Source organism: Alternaria hordeiaustralica, assembly GCF_023758085.1.
Source record: "Alternaria hordeiaustralica strain BMP 2776 chromosome Unknown scaffold_24, whole genome shotgun sequence".
Classification (NCBI taxonomy): Eukaryota; Fungi; Ascomycota; class Dothideomycetes; order Pleosporales; family Pleosporaceae; genus Alternaria; species Alternaria hordeiaustralica.
The window spans coordinates 160,193-175,642 of NW_026056796.1; the positions used below are offsets into that span (position 1 = coordinate 160,193).

The 15,450-nt window shown below is 54.1% G+C and overlaps 5 protein-coding genes across 5 annotated transcripts; 1 reads left to right on the forward strand and 4 right to left on the reverse strand.

Annotated features, from left to right (window-relative positions):
* Positions 1 to 99: 99 nt before the first annotated feature.
* J4E84_008854 (uncharacterized protein) lies at positions 100 to 1,800 on the reverse strand (the record flags this gene model as incomplete). The annotated part of the gene is made up of 1 exon (XM_049391423.1): positions 100 to 1,800. One exon carries the CDS (start codon positions 1,798 to 1,800, stop codon positions 100 to 102), a length of 1,701 nt encoding a protein of 566 aa, XP_049240827.1.
* A 287-nt stretch (positions 1,801 to 2,087) lies between these two features.
* J4E84_008855 (uncharacterized protein) lies at positions 2,088 to 3,433 on the forward strand (the record flags this gene model as incomplete). Its single annotated transcript, XM_049391424.1, has 2 exons — positions 2,088 to 3,135; positions 3,213 to 3,433. 2 exons carry the CDS (start codon positions 2,088 to 2,090, stop codon positions 3,431 to 3,433), a joined length of 1,269 nt encoding a protein of 422 aa, XP_049240828.1.
* A 1,779-nt stretch (positions 3,434 to 5,212) lies between these two features.
* Positions 5,213 to 7,315, reverse strand: NRC2 (serine/threonine protein kinase, AGC; the record flags this gene model as incomplete). The annotated part of the gene is made up of 4 exons (XM_049391425.1): positions 5,213 to 5,609; positions 5,658 to 6,042; positions 6,090 to 6,389; positions 6,439 to 7,315. 4 exons carry the CDS (start codon positions 7,313 to 7,315, stop codon positions 5,213 to 5,215), a joined length of 1,959 nt encoding a protein of 652 aa, XP_049240829.1.
* Positions 7,316 to 8,892: 1,577 nt separating this feature from the next.
* On the reverse strand, positions 8,893 to 11,953 carry J4E84_008857 (uncharacterized protein; the record flags this gene model as incomplete). The annotated part of the gene is made up of 2 exons (XM_049391426.1): positions 8,893 to 11,662; positions 11,946 to 11,953. The coding sequence occupies 2 exons, from the start codon at positions 11,951 to 11,953 to the stop codon at positions 8,893 to 8,895; spliced, it is 2,778 nt and encodes a 925-aa protein (XP_049240830.1).
* Positions 11,954 to 12,911: 958 nt separating this feature from the next.
* J4E84_008858 (uncharacterized protein) lies at positions 12,912 to 15,290 on the reverse strand (the record flags this gene model as incomplete). Its single annotated transcript, XM_049391427.1, has 3 exons — positions 12,912 to 12,989; positions 13,040 to 15,207; positions 15,260 to 15,290. The coding sequence occupies 3 exons, from the start codon at positions 15,288 to 15,290 to the stop codon at positions 12,912 to 12,914; spliced, it is 2,277 nt and encodes a 758-aa protein (XP_049240831.1).
* Between the last annotated feature and the right edge of the window lie 160 nt (positions 15,291 to 15,450).

Below are 15,450 nucleotides of genomic sequence, written 5' to 3' on the forward strand. Positions count from 1 at the left end.
ACGGCAGCAAAACATTTGACAATGAGAAGACAATCAACACATCAGATCGACTTGCCCATGATGGTGTACTAACCATACTAAGAGAAACCGTAATCAACCTCATGACTCCGCGTTCTTAACACCCTTTTCCCCACCGCCCTTCCTCCTCAACACAGCAACCCCCTCCACATGCCCCGTCTGCGGGAAAAAGTCAAAGCCCCTCAAACTCTCAATCTCATAGCACCCCTCTCCCTTCCCAAACCCCCCATCCACACCCGTCATCCCGCCAACCAAGACCCCCACATCCCTCGCCTGCGTATGCACATTACAACTCACATACACCACTCTCGCAGGCCCATACTGCACCAGCTGTCTCAGAAAAGACTCATCGCAGCCCTTCCGTGGCGGATCCAGCATAACGACCGTCTCCTCCGCGGGCGACTTGATCGAAGCGAACAGCCTCGCCGCATCTGCAGCGATAAACCGCGTAGAAGATTCCGGCAAGTTGTTCAACTTTGCGTTCGTGCTTGCAGACTCGATGCTGCTGGATGAGATGTCGATTCCGAGCGATGATTTAAACAGCGCGGATAGCGTGATGGTGAAGAGGCCGGAACCTGAGTACGCGTCGATGAGGTGCGTGATTTTGTGGTCTCGGCCGGGTGAAGGCAAAATGTTCTCGCGTATGTACTGTGTGAAGACAGGGAGGATGGAGTTGTTGTTCTGGAAGAAGGAACCGGCTGGATTCACGAATTGGAATTCGTCGGAGATGTATTCTGTAGATTTGGCGTTGGGGTCTGTGATGCAAATTTTGCGGTGGATGTGCGTGCCTCTGTCTTCAATCACCGCGTCGCTGTCGGTTTCTTTGGTGGCGTCGTAGTCTGATTTCGGGATGCGGGTAGTGGATTCCCGGAGGAGGAGCGTGGCGCCTTTGTGGTAGGTGGATATGGTGTCTGCGACGCGTTTGCGCTCGCGCTTGTTCCCGGCGCGCACGGCGTCTGTGCCGATGGGACAGTCTTCTATGTCGATTGTGTTGCGGGTGCCTTTTTTCATGAAGCCGATGGGTGGGACTTCTTTGAAGGTGCGCTTTATGCCGTTGCGGCCGTCGCTGCGGCGGGCGTCGGGTGGGCCGTCGAAGTGGGGGGTTAGCTTTGTGCGGTAGCCGTATTGCAATGGCGATCCGATTGTGTCGCCGATGGTGGGGATGAGCTCTGGTGGGAGGTTGGAGAAGTTCTTGTACGCTTTCTCGACGATGGTCTTTTTGTGCGCGAGTTGCGTGTCGTAGGGTAGCATTTGGAATTGGCAGCCGGAACAGCTGGCGAAGTAGGGGCACTTTACTAGGGAGTCATCGCGCTGGGGTGAGGGCGTGATCAAGTTGACGAAGTCGGCCATGGAGTACTTTTCCTTCTCAAAGTGCTTGTGCGGTCGTGCTGTCACGATATCTCCTGGCGCGCTGAAGGGTACGACATAGACCTGGTCCGAATCTGAATCCTTCTGGAAACCGAGACCATCTCCAGTGGAAGAGATTTCTTTGATTTCAACCTCGATCTCCTTGAACTTTTCTGCCAGTGTTGTCGAGATTTCCTTTCCTTCTTTTTCTATATTGAGGTTCTTGATGAGCGCAGTAACATCCTGCAATAAGACCTCCTCATTGGTTCCGTTTGTTTTCAGAATCTTGCTCTGCTCAGCATGTCCGTTCTTCATGCGCTTGTTCTTGAATCTGTAGTTGCCTCGTGGTCCTTCCTCGCTCCGTAGAGGCGTCTCGGCATACCGTTTTGCGCCGTTGCTCTCAACAGGCGCGACATTGTCCGCTGATGAAGCCATTCTGTATCTAGCAACTTGAGTATATCGGCTACTGACCAGCAGTGTCCGGAGAGGTCGAGTAAGAATCCGAGAGTACATGCAGTAAATCGTGAAATTGGAGAAAAGAGAAAGTCGCGTTAGTCACTGGGATAGAGGGACGGCGATTGGCTGAAGCAATTACTGCCATCCCGCTTAGTCACGCTGAACTTTCCGAACTTCACTTTGACCATCACGACGCCGCGCAGGCCACCCGCTATTACCGCCTCCCCGCGCTCAATTGGCCCTCACCCGGAGGTCCAAGACCAACAATGAGCGTCTGCCGCCCCGCAAGATGTCTCTTCACCAAAGCAGCATCGACGACGCTTCCTAAACCGCCTCCGCAACGCACTTTCCACGCTTCCGCACCCCGACAAGCCCGCAAGAGGAGACCGCATTACCCGTCAATAAAGGCCGACGACCTCAAGCTTTTCAACCAGGCTGCCGAAGCAGAGTACCCCAAGTACGACACCTCGGAGACGACGCTGCTGGAGAAAAAGTACACACCCTCGCAAATCGCCGCCATCAAAGCCGCAGAGTCTACAATCGACGCCCGAGATGTCCTCACGCAGGGCCAGCGAAGAACAGATCCATGGCGTATGAACTACGAAGACGACCTGGCGCAAGTCGATCCAGTTACAGACCGACCAGAGCGCCTAACAGGCGACGACATCGAAGGCCCAAAAACCTTCCGCATTGCCAACGAAGTCGAGCGCGACGAGAACATAACCCGCATCGCCACTGAGAATCTCGCCAAGATGTACCCCGACGGCATACCAGAAGACGACGAGAACCTACAAAAAGCCATGGACGCAGCCGTCACCCAAGCCACCCTCGACCCCCGCGCAACCTACACATCCAAGAACCCCGCCGCCCTCCAAGCCCTAGGCGACGAGCGCCACTCGGTCATCGCACCGGACCTCCCCCGCGTCGAAAACCGCATGGTCCGCCAAACCCGGCGTCTCTCGACCGAAGAAGAAGAGGACCCACGGCAAAAGCGCCTACTGCAATACCTAGGCTGGGACAAGCAGAAGCTGCGCCAGATTCGCGTCAAGACACTAGTCACGCACTTCGTTACCAATCAGACTCGCATGGGCAAGATAAGAAGCATGTACTACCTGACCATTGCGGGTAACCAAGACGGCCTCCTCGGCGTCGGAGAAGGCAAATCCGTAGAACCGGACGAAGGCCGTAAGCAGAGCGTCATGAGCGCCATACGAAACATGCGCCCTGTTCCTCGTTACGAGAACAGAACCACATTTGGCGATCTGGAGAAGAAGGTCGGTGCGACCAAGGTCCAGATCTTTGCGAGACCGCCTGGTAAGTCATTCTCCTCGTTATCCTAGACTTCCTCGTGGCCTACCTTTTGCAAACATGATTGCTGACTATATGAGCAGGTTTCGGTCTCCGCGTCCAACATCTCATCTTCGAACTCGCACGTGCAGCGGGTCTTCAGGATCTGTCTGCTAAGACACCGCGGTCGAGGAATAAAATGAACGTTATCAAGGCGACGTGGGAGGCGCTTACGCAGCAGAGATTACCGGATGAGATTGCGAGGGCGAGGGGGAAGAAGTTGGTGGATGTGAGGAAGGTTTACTATGGAGGGAGCATACATTAGTCTATATACTTCGGTATATGGATGGCTATATGATTGTTCTTGGGCTCCTGCATGTGAAGCGGGGGAGATAGAGTAGAGATGTATCATAGGCATGGCATGGTATGAGGTGGAAATGCTCATGTAGAGCTCGTGTAGATATCTTGTATCATATCATGTTATCTTGCATACCATCTTCTCTGTTTCGCTCGCTACGTCGAAGTATCTGTTAATCTTGCTCATCTAGTGGGGTATCATAATCGTCAAACGCTCTCATTCCATCCCCCTTCCATCCCTTTCCCACACCTCCCCTCCCCTCCCTGTCCCATCCCCATCCCCTACCCCCGACTACTCATCCTCCATCAACCCCCCCGTATCCCCCTCGCCCTCCCCATCCCCGCCCTCAGTATCAATCTGCTGATTCAAAACAATACTATACACACTCGCCTTGAGCAACGTAAACACCAAACTTGTTTTCCTTTCTAAACCGCGAAGGCCGTCGAGGATCGCGGCGCTGGGGTTGTTGGAGAGCGTGAGGAGGAGGGATGATAACTTGGTGTGGTGTTAGTGAGGGAGTGCGGAGGTTTGGGGGGAGAGGCGGTATGAGAGGTTTGGAGGGGTTTGGGGGTGTTGGGAGGGAAGGGAAGATGGTGGAGGAGAGGGGATTGCGACGGATAGAGGTATACTTACATTATTCAAATTCCCCAACAACCGCGCATATTCATCCAAGACCTCTTGTTCAAGCGGACTGAGACTTTCTTCTCCTTCCGACGTTTGTGAGGCGCCGAAGTTTGGTTCTGTCGGTGCGGGCTCTGAAGCCATGGTTTACTTTCTCCCTTTTTGTTTTGTGTGCAATTGGTATAGAGCTGGGGTGGTTGTATGGATGGATAGGTAGATAGGTAGGTAGGTAGGTGGACTTGTGTCTATATCCGCGCGTGGATATGAGAGACCGGCGAGCGGCGTGGGAGATCGGGCAGCGGCGGGGTGAAGATGGGTTCGCTGGATGCGCGTTCGTGCGTGGACTGGATTGGATCGTGCTGTGTAGCTTGCTCGAGAATGGATCCTGGTAAACGACCTTCCGCGTTCGACTTCGTATGGGCTGTGTGTGCCGGTGTTGTTCAAGGTACTTGGGTAGCGTGCGTCCTTGTTTCGTCGCGTTGTTTGACAAGAAACAAGGGTTCTCGCGAATCGTTGTCGCGTCTTCCCCGCAAACTCCGCGTTGGCCCATGCGTTTCTTACCCTCAATCACTCCATTATGACCTACGGGTGCTCAACCAGAAGTTTCGAAACATAACAAGATGTCATATTGATTTCACTGATCACATCACACAGCACAATTGGCATCTCAAAGATATCGTTCTCATTGCTTCTGCTACGCCCTCCCAGTACCATCCATCCCTTGACTCTCGACCCATCAGCACCACCATCTCCACCACCTCCATCTTCCCTGGTCCAAGTTGCCTCCGCTCTCAGACTAGACTACACTAGACCAGCATAATCCACAACCATGTTCACAACAAAAATATAGACAACGCCAGAGAGAGATTTTACAGCACACGAAGAATGCTGATTGGTAAGAGAGAAGAAAACGAGCTCGAGAGAGAGATCCCTGCGCGATCAAGAAACGAAGAAAGCTAGAATGAAACTCCCTGAAACGCCGCTTGTGATGAGGAAGAAACGCATTTGTCTATGATCCGTCGCAACAAATGAGTGGAGTCAAGAGGAACGACTTTCGATATAAGAGGTCCTCTGGTGAGTGATGAATACAGTGCGCGTGTTTATCATACGAATTATCCCCTTGGTCTATCGTTGCGAGTTGGTTTGTGTGAGGTGAAGATGCGACGAGTGTTGATCTTCATGGTGGTGGTCGTCTCCGTCGTGGTGCAGAGTAACGCTGTTGAACTCCTCGAACGGATCTGCCAACTCGCCCATGGGCGTAGCGAGACCAGAGTCTAGCGGGACGCCCTTGACCCTCGCGGCGCCAATGTCAACACTCTGGGACTCCTTAACATTCCGGAAGTTGGGTGTCTCGACACCTTGGCCTTGGTGAGGGACGATCGGTGGCTTCATGTGCCGTAGTAGGGCCCATGACGTCGTCTTGAAGAAAGGTGCCGTCTTGATGTCGGAAGCGCCGGCACGGGATCCAAGTCGCCTAGTCTCGTCCTTGATCAATAGCTTGCGAATGATGGCCTTGCAGAGACTACAACTGTTAGCACAGAATGCACACCGGGTACGATTTATAACTTACTTTGATACTTGCGGCGCACCAGAACCCTCGGGGAAGGGCACTTCATCTCGAAGAATGTTGGCAAACGTCGCGTTGCGGTTCTTGCCCTTGAAAGGCGTAGTTCCGTACAACATCTCGTAGATCAATATGCCAAGGGTCCACCAATCGACCGCACTCGTATGTCCACAGCCCTTGATGACTTCTGGCGCAATGTATTCCTCGGTTCCGACAAACGAGTTGGTTCGGAAATTGTTTATGCATGATTTCGTATCGATGGTTGGTAGGTTGTTCGAGGAAGTGCCACTTCGGCCGCTGAGGATCATAGTCGGGCGACCGCCGGGTTCCGACTGTTTCGACAGATCGAAGTCTGACAACATGATGTGTCCAGACTGGTGGAGGAGGATGTCTAAGGTTGTTAGTACAGGGATGCGTAGAGCACGAGATCTGACATACTCTCTGGCTTCAAGTCTCGGTAGATGAAGCCCATCAAGTGGAGGTATTCCAACGCAGCCGTGACTTCAGCTGCGTAGAATCGCGCAGCATCCTCGTCAACACACTTGTTCGGTCGTGTTTGAAGCGCGCGGAAGAACTCACCACCACTGCAGTATTCCATGCAGAGGTAGAGGTGGTCTTCGGACTGGAAAGAGTGGTAGAGAGTAACAATAAAGGGGTGGTTGCTGGTCGCCAGGATTTCCTGCTCAGCCAATGCGCGCTTGATCTTGTTTCGCTTGATCATCTCCTTTTTGCTCAACACTGAATTTGTTAGCGCATGTTGTCTGAATTGTAGATGCGATTCACACACCCTTCATAGCATATAGTCTGCTGGATTTCTTCTCCCGCACCAGGTAAACCTTTCCGACATCGCCCTTGCCAATCAACTTGATCTTGTCGAAGCTTCCCGGTCCAACCTCGACGTTGCGGACCTTGATGGAATTCGAACTGTAGGTTCTCCTGAAAGCCACAGATTGTCGGATCTGGCCTGCCGAGGGTATGGGTTTGCCAGCTTCTATGGGTAGGAGGTGAGTCGGATCCTGGGTATTCGTCTCGACCATGCTCAAGGTCGACGAGTTGGGGTGGTGTAATACAGGCTGCTTGCCGAGTTCTGCAGTCTGTGGCCTATCAGTATTCTTTCCCGAAGAAAAGAGACCTTGGGCATTGGGTGCGGAAGCCACCCTTCGAAGTTTCCTAGCCAATTCCTCTTTCCCAGCTGTTGTGGCGTGATCGTCGGTAGTTGCTGCGCCATTTACTTGCGTCTTGGGCATTGCGGGGGTGTCTGGGGGCGATGGAGGCACGCTGCCTGCATTGTGATGACGCAGCGCGGGCGGTCCTTGGTGGGCAAAGTACGGGTTTGCGTGGGCGGTCGGCGACACGCTGTCATCCAGGGGGTTGCCTTCGCTGGCGACGGTCTGGGAGCGATTGCGCGAGATGTGGGGAATGAAGCGCGATTGGCGGAACCCCGACTTTTCGTTCTTGGAGTTTGTGCTGCCATCGTCGGAAGACTTGTTGGCGTCGTTGCTGCTGTTGATGCGGAAAAAGTTCTTGATGCGCTGCGAGACCTGGCCGTCCTTTGGATTGACTGACTTGTTGGTGGACAGCGCCTTGCCCGAGAAGGTGCGTTTCTCCGTCTTTTCGGCCATGGTGGAGTGGCTTGATGTGGACGAGTTGAAGAGCTGCGTCATAGCAGTTACACAGGCCGGTGGGCGAGTGCAGCGGGCGACTCTGGTGTATTGGGCGGAAGCTGGGCGGGTGCAGGGAGACGGTGTTTGCGCAGTTGCACGATCAATGGGCCATGTCACTTTGGGTGAGGGCAATGTCCAGGGTCGCGGTGCGTGTGGCTGGGGCGGCTCGGTGAAAGAATGGCTCCGTCACGAAGGCGCAGGCGATGGGAGAGGGGAGTGCGCGTGAATGGTGTTGGCGGCGCTGCAGAGACAAGCAAGGAGGAGTCGGGAGCAGGGAGCGAGGAGTAGTGGTGGTGTAGTAGGGCCAGCCAGCAGGTTGGGAAGGAAGGAAGCCAGAGCCGTGCCGGCGACAAGTACGGACTGCGGCGAATGATGGCGGAGGCCAAGTGGGACCGCCCGAATCCCTGTCTACCTAGGGAAGCCGCGTGCGAAGCCACCTAGCCTCACTCCAGCCAGCCAGCCAAACCGACACCGCATCCATCACCAATCACTCAGCCACCACGCAAACATCAAAACATGGGTTTGCAATGCTTGGAAATCCATATCCTGTGACAATCGCGCCCTGGTGTCGTGATGATTCCCTACCCGCCATCCGAACCCTGTGCCGCGCTCCCAGCCAAGAACGCGCACCCATCTAACCGTTCTAGCACCGTGCCTCTTTTCCCCACGACCGCAGCTGTCGATAAATCACGCTATTTCCCGATTTATCAGCAACGCGCAAAGCATAACGGCACGTCATCGCACCAAACACGGCTGTGCGACTCCGAGACACATGCATCCATCGTGATTCCTGAATTGACCCAATGTAAATGAATGCTATCAGCCTGCTGTACTCGCACACACACACATAGTTAACGTAGCTGTACATCGGATGCTTGTGATGGCGACGCGCATGTTTCCGCTGTTTCGTCCACTGACGACGGCCTCGGACGCCAATCTGTTCTAGAACCATTTCTCCTTTCGGCATAGCGTCGCTTTCGGACCCTATCCGTCACTCCGACACATCGGCCGTGCGCGATTCATCTCGTCAGCTCACTCCGACCACGCACACCAGATGACTGCAAAGAAGGGACACTGATTACAAGACACGCTTTTATTATTATCATTATTCTACTACGCAACGGATGACTATACTGACTACCTATTCATACAATGGCTGAAGTTATACGCAAGATGCTGACGGAAAGGAGATAAGACGTGGATGGCTGGCCAGATGACTCGTCTCCGCCCATGACACGTCCCTTGCCGTGTTCTGCCAGTCCACCAATGTCAAAAGAAATATTGAAGGAAGACTGTCGGAGATATGCGTGGGCTGCCGTAATTATTGCTGTGCCGCAGTGGAAAGTTGTCCAAGGAAGTTCGTGGACGTGGAAAATGTTGCCGTTAAGAGAAGATGTCGGACGTGTCGCGTACTCGATGATGGTGATATAATCCTCGGCCGAATCCAAGGATACGTTCTGCGACAGAGAAGAGAGTCAAGAGGGTGTATCATACCAAGACCTAACGAGTCCGAAGACGTATCCAACCAGCATACCAGGCCGTCTGACGCAGACAACCCGACAACGCACGATGAGCAATCAGGTGCGCGAGTTCCTACGATGCGCCTCTATCTCATCGATCTCGGTCCTCTTGAGTTGCTGAAAGCGCTGTCGCCACTTGTCTGAACGTTTCTGCCTCTCGTCGGGAGACATGGTTCGAGGGTCGTCCTTCTTGCTGCGTCGGAACTTGTTCGTCACCTGCTCGAGCTTGGCCTTTGCAGGCGAATGCTCTCCGGACTTCTTGGGGGAGCTCGGTGGATTGGCAGGTGAAGATGCTGCGGTGCCACGTTCGACATCCGATGCTTTCGCGGGAGAAGATGGCGCCTTCTGCTTGCCTTTGCTGCTGGATACTCCGAAGCAGCTTGCGTTGCTCTCCTCGTACTCCACAGACATGGGCGCTTCGGTAGAGCGGCTGTCTACTGCAACAGACGAACGACGCTCCTCAATGTGTGTGTCGTTGATCATCTCCGACAAGTCGTCCATGGCGCCATCGAGCCCCGACAAGCGCTGGTTGGCAAAGTGTCGAGGAGCTGGCGCGCCGTAACCACCAACCTCGCTCGGGCTCAACTCCTTGGGCGTCGGGTAGAAGCGTTGCATGCTGAGCGCGGTACTATAGCTTCGATTCTGGATCTGACTGCCGAAAGACTGGTTGGACATGCCGCCGTTTGGCATAGTGTCTACCCGGGACGCGATGCCCTTGTCCTGCATGCCCCTGCTCGCGTCATCCTCGACGCTTGGGAACACTTGTCGATATCCAGACGTCATCCTCTGAGGAAACATCACTGGAGGGTTCAGATACTGCGCGGCAGAGGCGACACGGTTGGGGATTTGCATGGCTTCGTTGCGAACCATGTACTGAACGGGAACATCCTTAACATTTCCTTGTTGGCCATACCCTGAGTCGCGGCGCATATCATCTGGTATACTACCCTTCGCTGATCGAACGTTTTCCTGGGCCACGCTGGCGTTGTTGTGGTTGAAAGTCATCTCGACAGCAGAGTCGTGAGGTAGGGACCCGGCAACAAGCCCTCGAAGCGAAGGCGTTCTGGAATCAGTACCGCGTCGATACTCAGCTTGACGCTTCTTCGACTCGTCTGTAAGGAAGTGCAGAAGACCCTGGATGTAGCCTTGTAGGACCTCGGGACTGTCAGGAATGCCAACGTGGTCGTAGCCGGCCTGGTAGCCTTCCTGGTATGTAGACGGAACATGTGTTACAGGCTTGCCATTGAAAGGCCAGTTCTCGTCGGTGCCGGTGCGTTTACTGGAGCTGGTTCGTGGCGCCATGTTGCTGCTAGAAGCGGAGATTGACATGGCAGGGCCCATTGTAGGAGCGTGGTCTATCATAGTGGATTGAGGTTGCTCCGAAAGGCCTTGACGTATAGAAGGCAGAGAAGGTTGTTTACCAAATGCCTCAGGCCACGAGGTGAGCTTGGGTGCAGGATCGTTAGTCCTGGAACGGCCAGAATCGCCTTCGTTCCATGGACTAGCTGGCCAGTGTTTCTCGGGTGTAGATGGTACTGCAGTATTCTCGTTGGATGACTGCTCAGTCTCCTTCATCTGTGGCGCTACTCGTGTTGAGGAATGCTCATGCGTGTTTGTAGGGAAGAAGTCCATGGTGTCAACGCTAGACAGACTATGCTTCTGCGAAGACATTCGGCGGTCATGCTTGCCAGCCGCTGGCATTTGCTGCCCTCGCCAAGGAGAGCGCTTCTCTGGTGACGGAGTGGGCGGAACAGTGCCTTGGGTGGTACTAGGCTTTATGACAGGCTCGTATGTAGGACTCTTCGGGTTTAGAGCAGATCCCTTCTTGACTTCCTCGGGAGGCGGTGGCTTGATTTCAATAGCTCGAGAGCGGCGGCTGGCGGATCCTGGAGGGGAATGAGGCGGGTTTGTCGCGGTCGGGACAAAAGCTGGTGGTTCCGCAGAGAAGGCGGACAGCGGACCGAAAGGCTGAGGTTGGGGTTGATACATCGGCATGGGCGGATACGGCGCCGGGAAGGGGTACATGGGAGGAGCAAACGGTTGCTGGAATTGCGGTCCGAAAGGCGGCATAGCTGATGAGCCTGCGTTCGCTCCAGAGAAGGCGCTATGAGTAGTACTGTTGTTGTCTGACTCGACCGCTGTTATCTGCTTTCGAAGTGCGTCGAGCTCGACGATGAGGCACCGCTTCTTCTCTATCATACCCGCACGCCATATCTCGCTCTGCTGGCCTGCTTGCAGTACCTCAGTCTGCTCTACAGTGCGGAGCTCCTGCTTCTTGAGAGCTTGTTGCGTCTTGAGAGTCGCGAGGTCCAAGCCAACAAATGGTGTATGGGTGTTGGAGCGCGATGGCCCGAACGCGGCCCCCGATGGAGCTCCATGAGTGGTCATGGTAGACGGATCCGGCATCTGCTTGCCTATGGGATCCATAGCAGTGGGGCCGGTGGGAGGTATCGTAGGATTGGTTGCGTTGACTGCTGGCAGTGCAAACATGCGATCGCCAACGAAGATGACAGGCTGACCTCCGACGACTTCAATGCGAGCGGTATTGTTGGGGTTCTGGTGAGTCGGTGCTTGCATGACGTTGCCTGGTGCGACGCGCAGTGATGGTTGTGGTGGTCTGTAAGTAGCGTCTCCGTATCGGGACGTGCCGAGCGGTGGAAGGTCGCTAGGAACTATACGGCCACCTGCAGTGACTCGTATACCGGGTGGGCTGCCGTGCTCTTTGAGGAGCTTCTCCGCCTTGCCGCGCTTGATTGACGGCGTGGGTGATGGCCGTTTGTGAGGTCCGAAAGGAACAAGATTGGCCGGAGTGGGTACACGCAAGCTTCTGTTTGATGCTCTGCTGGGCAGATTCGCCGATGCGGACGCTGACGGGCGAAGGACGTGTTCTAACGAGAAGCGCAATTAGTTACTGCTCGTTGTGTAGCAGTAGCGGGAAGAAAGGAAGGCTACGAGCCTAGCGATAGAGGAGTGTGATAGAGTCGGTTGGGTGTAGTGTGAGTAGGGTAAGGAAAACAAGACGCGTCGGGTATGAAGTTCCTCGATAGGAAAGGTGAACGGTGAAAAGTGAAAGGGTGAGGAGGATAAGCCCGGCACTGACCTCTGATCACATCCTCATCAGGAAACTTCTCAATCGACACAGCGGATTCCGACACCGAGTCGCGAAGTGCGAGCAGTTCGTCCACCCTGTATGCGAATGACATCATAGCCGGTCCGTCACCCTATAGGTGTACCAAAGGCAACGAGCCGCGGACCTGATTGAGCCGTTGGTATTACGGGGCCAATGAGATGTCGAGCCGGAGAAACGAAGAAGACTGAGATGGTGTGATGCGAATATCCTGTCGCCGTTAGTGTTGGTTCTCTACCTCACATACTGCTGTGATGTTGCATGCTCGTGTGGTAGAGGATGTGTAAGACAACGACGTACCTCAAAGCTGATCGATGGGAGCCAATGTGAACAAGCGAGTGACAGCTATCCAAAAAGCCGAAGCGCAGCAATGCGAAAGAAGAAAAGGCGGAACAAGAAGATGGAACCAAAACGAGTGTGTGTTGAGGGGATGGACGGAGGACGGTGTTGGGTAGGTTGTTATAGCCTGCATCCTGTCGCGGCTTCTCGTCGAATGGCCGATCGGAGCTGGCCATTGAGGAAGGAGATGACCAAAAGACGGCGTAGGAAGGGTTGAGGAGAAGCATCGTGAGATTTATAGAAGTGGGGATGCGGACAAGCGCGGCTGCCAGGTGAGATAGTTGAGGAAAGAGCGGTCGACACACCTCGGTGTTGGACTCCGGCATGAACAAGTGCGACCGTGACATCATCACACCTAATGCAAGGAAGGAAGACTTGAAGTGAAGAGATTGCATGGCTGTTTCATAACATGCAAACTCTTCCGATACTCTTCACGTTACAACTGTCGTACATGTAGACGGTTAGACATATTTCCTCCTGAACTCTGGTATACCTAGCTGAAAACCCCTAGACGCCTTCGCTATGCTCTATTAGATCAAATACGCCGTTTTGCAACACCCCTTCCCCTCAGATTTTACGGTGCTGGTCATCTGTATATCGATGGCATGATCTACCTCCTACGAGTAGCCCTCGCACTGGGAGGGGGCGCAGACTCGAAAGCATCATCAGACTCAATCTCATCATCACTCTGCACACATGTCAGCAAACGTAAACCCACCAAGTATCATCTTAACTTACCGGCTCCTGTACAGCCTTCTTTCCTCTCGAAGCCGCAGGTCGCGTGGGCTGACTGCGTTGCGTGAGCGGCTGCGAGAAGTTCAGCTTCGTCTGGGTCGCCGGCGCTTTCGTTCTCGCGGTAGTAGTCTTCTTGGCCGGTGACTTGGCTCGCGCAGGGGCTTTTGTCGTCTTCGCTGCAGGTTTCCTTGCGGGTGCTTTCTTCTTTTGCGAAGCTACGAAGAGGTCCTCGGCACTGTCATCGTCTTCTTCCTCTTCGGGTACTTCCTCGTCATCATCGTCGTCGATCATGATTACGTCGTCGTCGTCTTCGTCGGACTCTTCTTCTTCTACGACCTTCTTCTTGCCTCGCCCGCCCTTGGCTGCAGGTGCGGCCTTCTTAGGAGCTGCTGCCTTCTTAGTAGCCGCAGCCGGCTTGCGGGTTGTGCCAGCTGCTTTGCCACGACCACGGGTGGCAGCTTTCTTTGTCGGTATGGACGCTAAGCTCTCCTCATCGTCTTTCTCGCCTTCGTTATCAGACCTAATAATAGCGGCTGGCTGATCGACCCAGGACCCATCAAAGTCACTATCCCATCCAGCTGGCTTGGGCTTGACCTTGGACTTCCGTGTCTTCTTCAACTGTCCTGAGGCGAACATGTCTTCTAGTTGTTCTCGGTACTCCGCCATCTCCTTGACGATCTCTTCTTCTTCAACGTCGTTTGCGTCCATGAGGTGCTTGAGCTGAGTGCTGAGACTTTCCTTCACAAACTGCTCCATGGCGTGCTTGTCGTCTTTGTCTACAAACTGCGACACTGCGTCTCCGAAGGAATTCTGTGGTAAGATCGTCAAAGTCTGGGCCGTAAGAAACTCCTTCACCAGCTTGTCGACCTTGACTGAGTCAATCGAGATCTCTGCAAGTATCTCCGCATCCGGCTCTTCGGCATTATTCTTCAACGCCCGATTTGTTGCCTTCTTCTTCCGATGGAACTGTACTATGTCGTTGATGTTGGCGACCTTGCCCATGAACCGATTCGAGATGCGCTGCGGATTTTCACAGTGGAACTCGCCTCCTTGGGGAGCTGTGTATTCGACACGAAGCCGAACAAGCGGTTTTGGAGGGTCGTCGTCATCTTCTTGTCGATCCTCCTGTAGTTCAAGCCAATCCCTCTTCGCTTCTTCGATAAGCTCCTCAATGACCTGGTTCAGATACTGGGTAATCTTTGCACGGTTGTCGCTGACGCGCCAGAGCTCCTTCTCCTTGATCTCCCTTTCTTCCGCGAGTACGATTTCTTTCATGATGAAGGGTCGCACAGACTTCAGGCGGATGTTCTCAGTCGTGAATTCCTTGCCGGTGACGCTCAGAATGCAGACATGCTTGGGGACCGCTTCTCCAGGCATGAGTGAGGTAGCAACGGAGGAGCCAGGCTGCATGACATGGAAACCCATCTCGGGGTTGTATCGCGGGTCAATCAGACATTCGTGTTCGTGGCCCCACACGACAAGGTCCATGAAATCGGGTAGGAAGTTCTCAGGAAGGTAGCTGGTAGGTGTATGCGCATGGTGGTTCTGATGTACACTCATGAGGTTGAACCATTCGTCCTTTTGCGTGCCAGGTTGAAAGAACTTGACGTTGCCGTCTCGCCAGGTATGGAATAACCGCTCGTCGCGAACATTGCTGAGACCATAGAGAGCAAGCTTTGTGCCACCCTTTTGAAGCAGTACCGGCTTCACATTGATCTTATCGACTTCTGGGGTACGACCGAAATAGTTGACGAAGCCAGACGCCTGTAGTAGATCGAGAGGAGAGAATGAGCCTTCGCCTGACGGGTCATCGTGGTTGCCGTGAATGGCGAATACGGGTATAGCGATATTGATATCTTCGTCTTCGTAATTGACATGGTCAAACATGCCTCCGAAGTTCTCGCTCGCATCGCTCAGCATCTCCAGTTCGCATGGCTTCTCTCCGAGACAGTTCATACGCAGTGACCGCATGACCTGATACATTGATTTTCTCGACGGCTTGTTCTCGTGAAAGAGGTCTCCTGCATGCAGTACCATGTCCACATCGTGCTCTTTCGCCAGGCACATCACCTCGTGGAATGTCCTCCAGCTATCGTCTTTTCGTTCAGCGTCGCGCTCGTTGTATCCGACATGGCTATCTGTGGCGACGAGTATCCGGATGGTGTCTGCGCCTGCATCTTCCATTAGCATATGCTTCCCGTCTCATCTCAGGCTCGCTTGTACCTCGCTGCTGACCGCGTGCTCGTGGCGGCATGGTGGGCGGTTGATTGATTGAAAGAGACGTGGACTCCTCAACTTGTGATGCTGGCAGAGGCAATTCGGCGACTCGAAGTTCCCCTGGGGCACTGCAGATGTATGTTCTCAGCAAACACGCCACTCCAGGCCTAATAGTCGCGAGCAATCGCTCACCATTC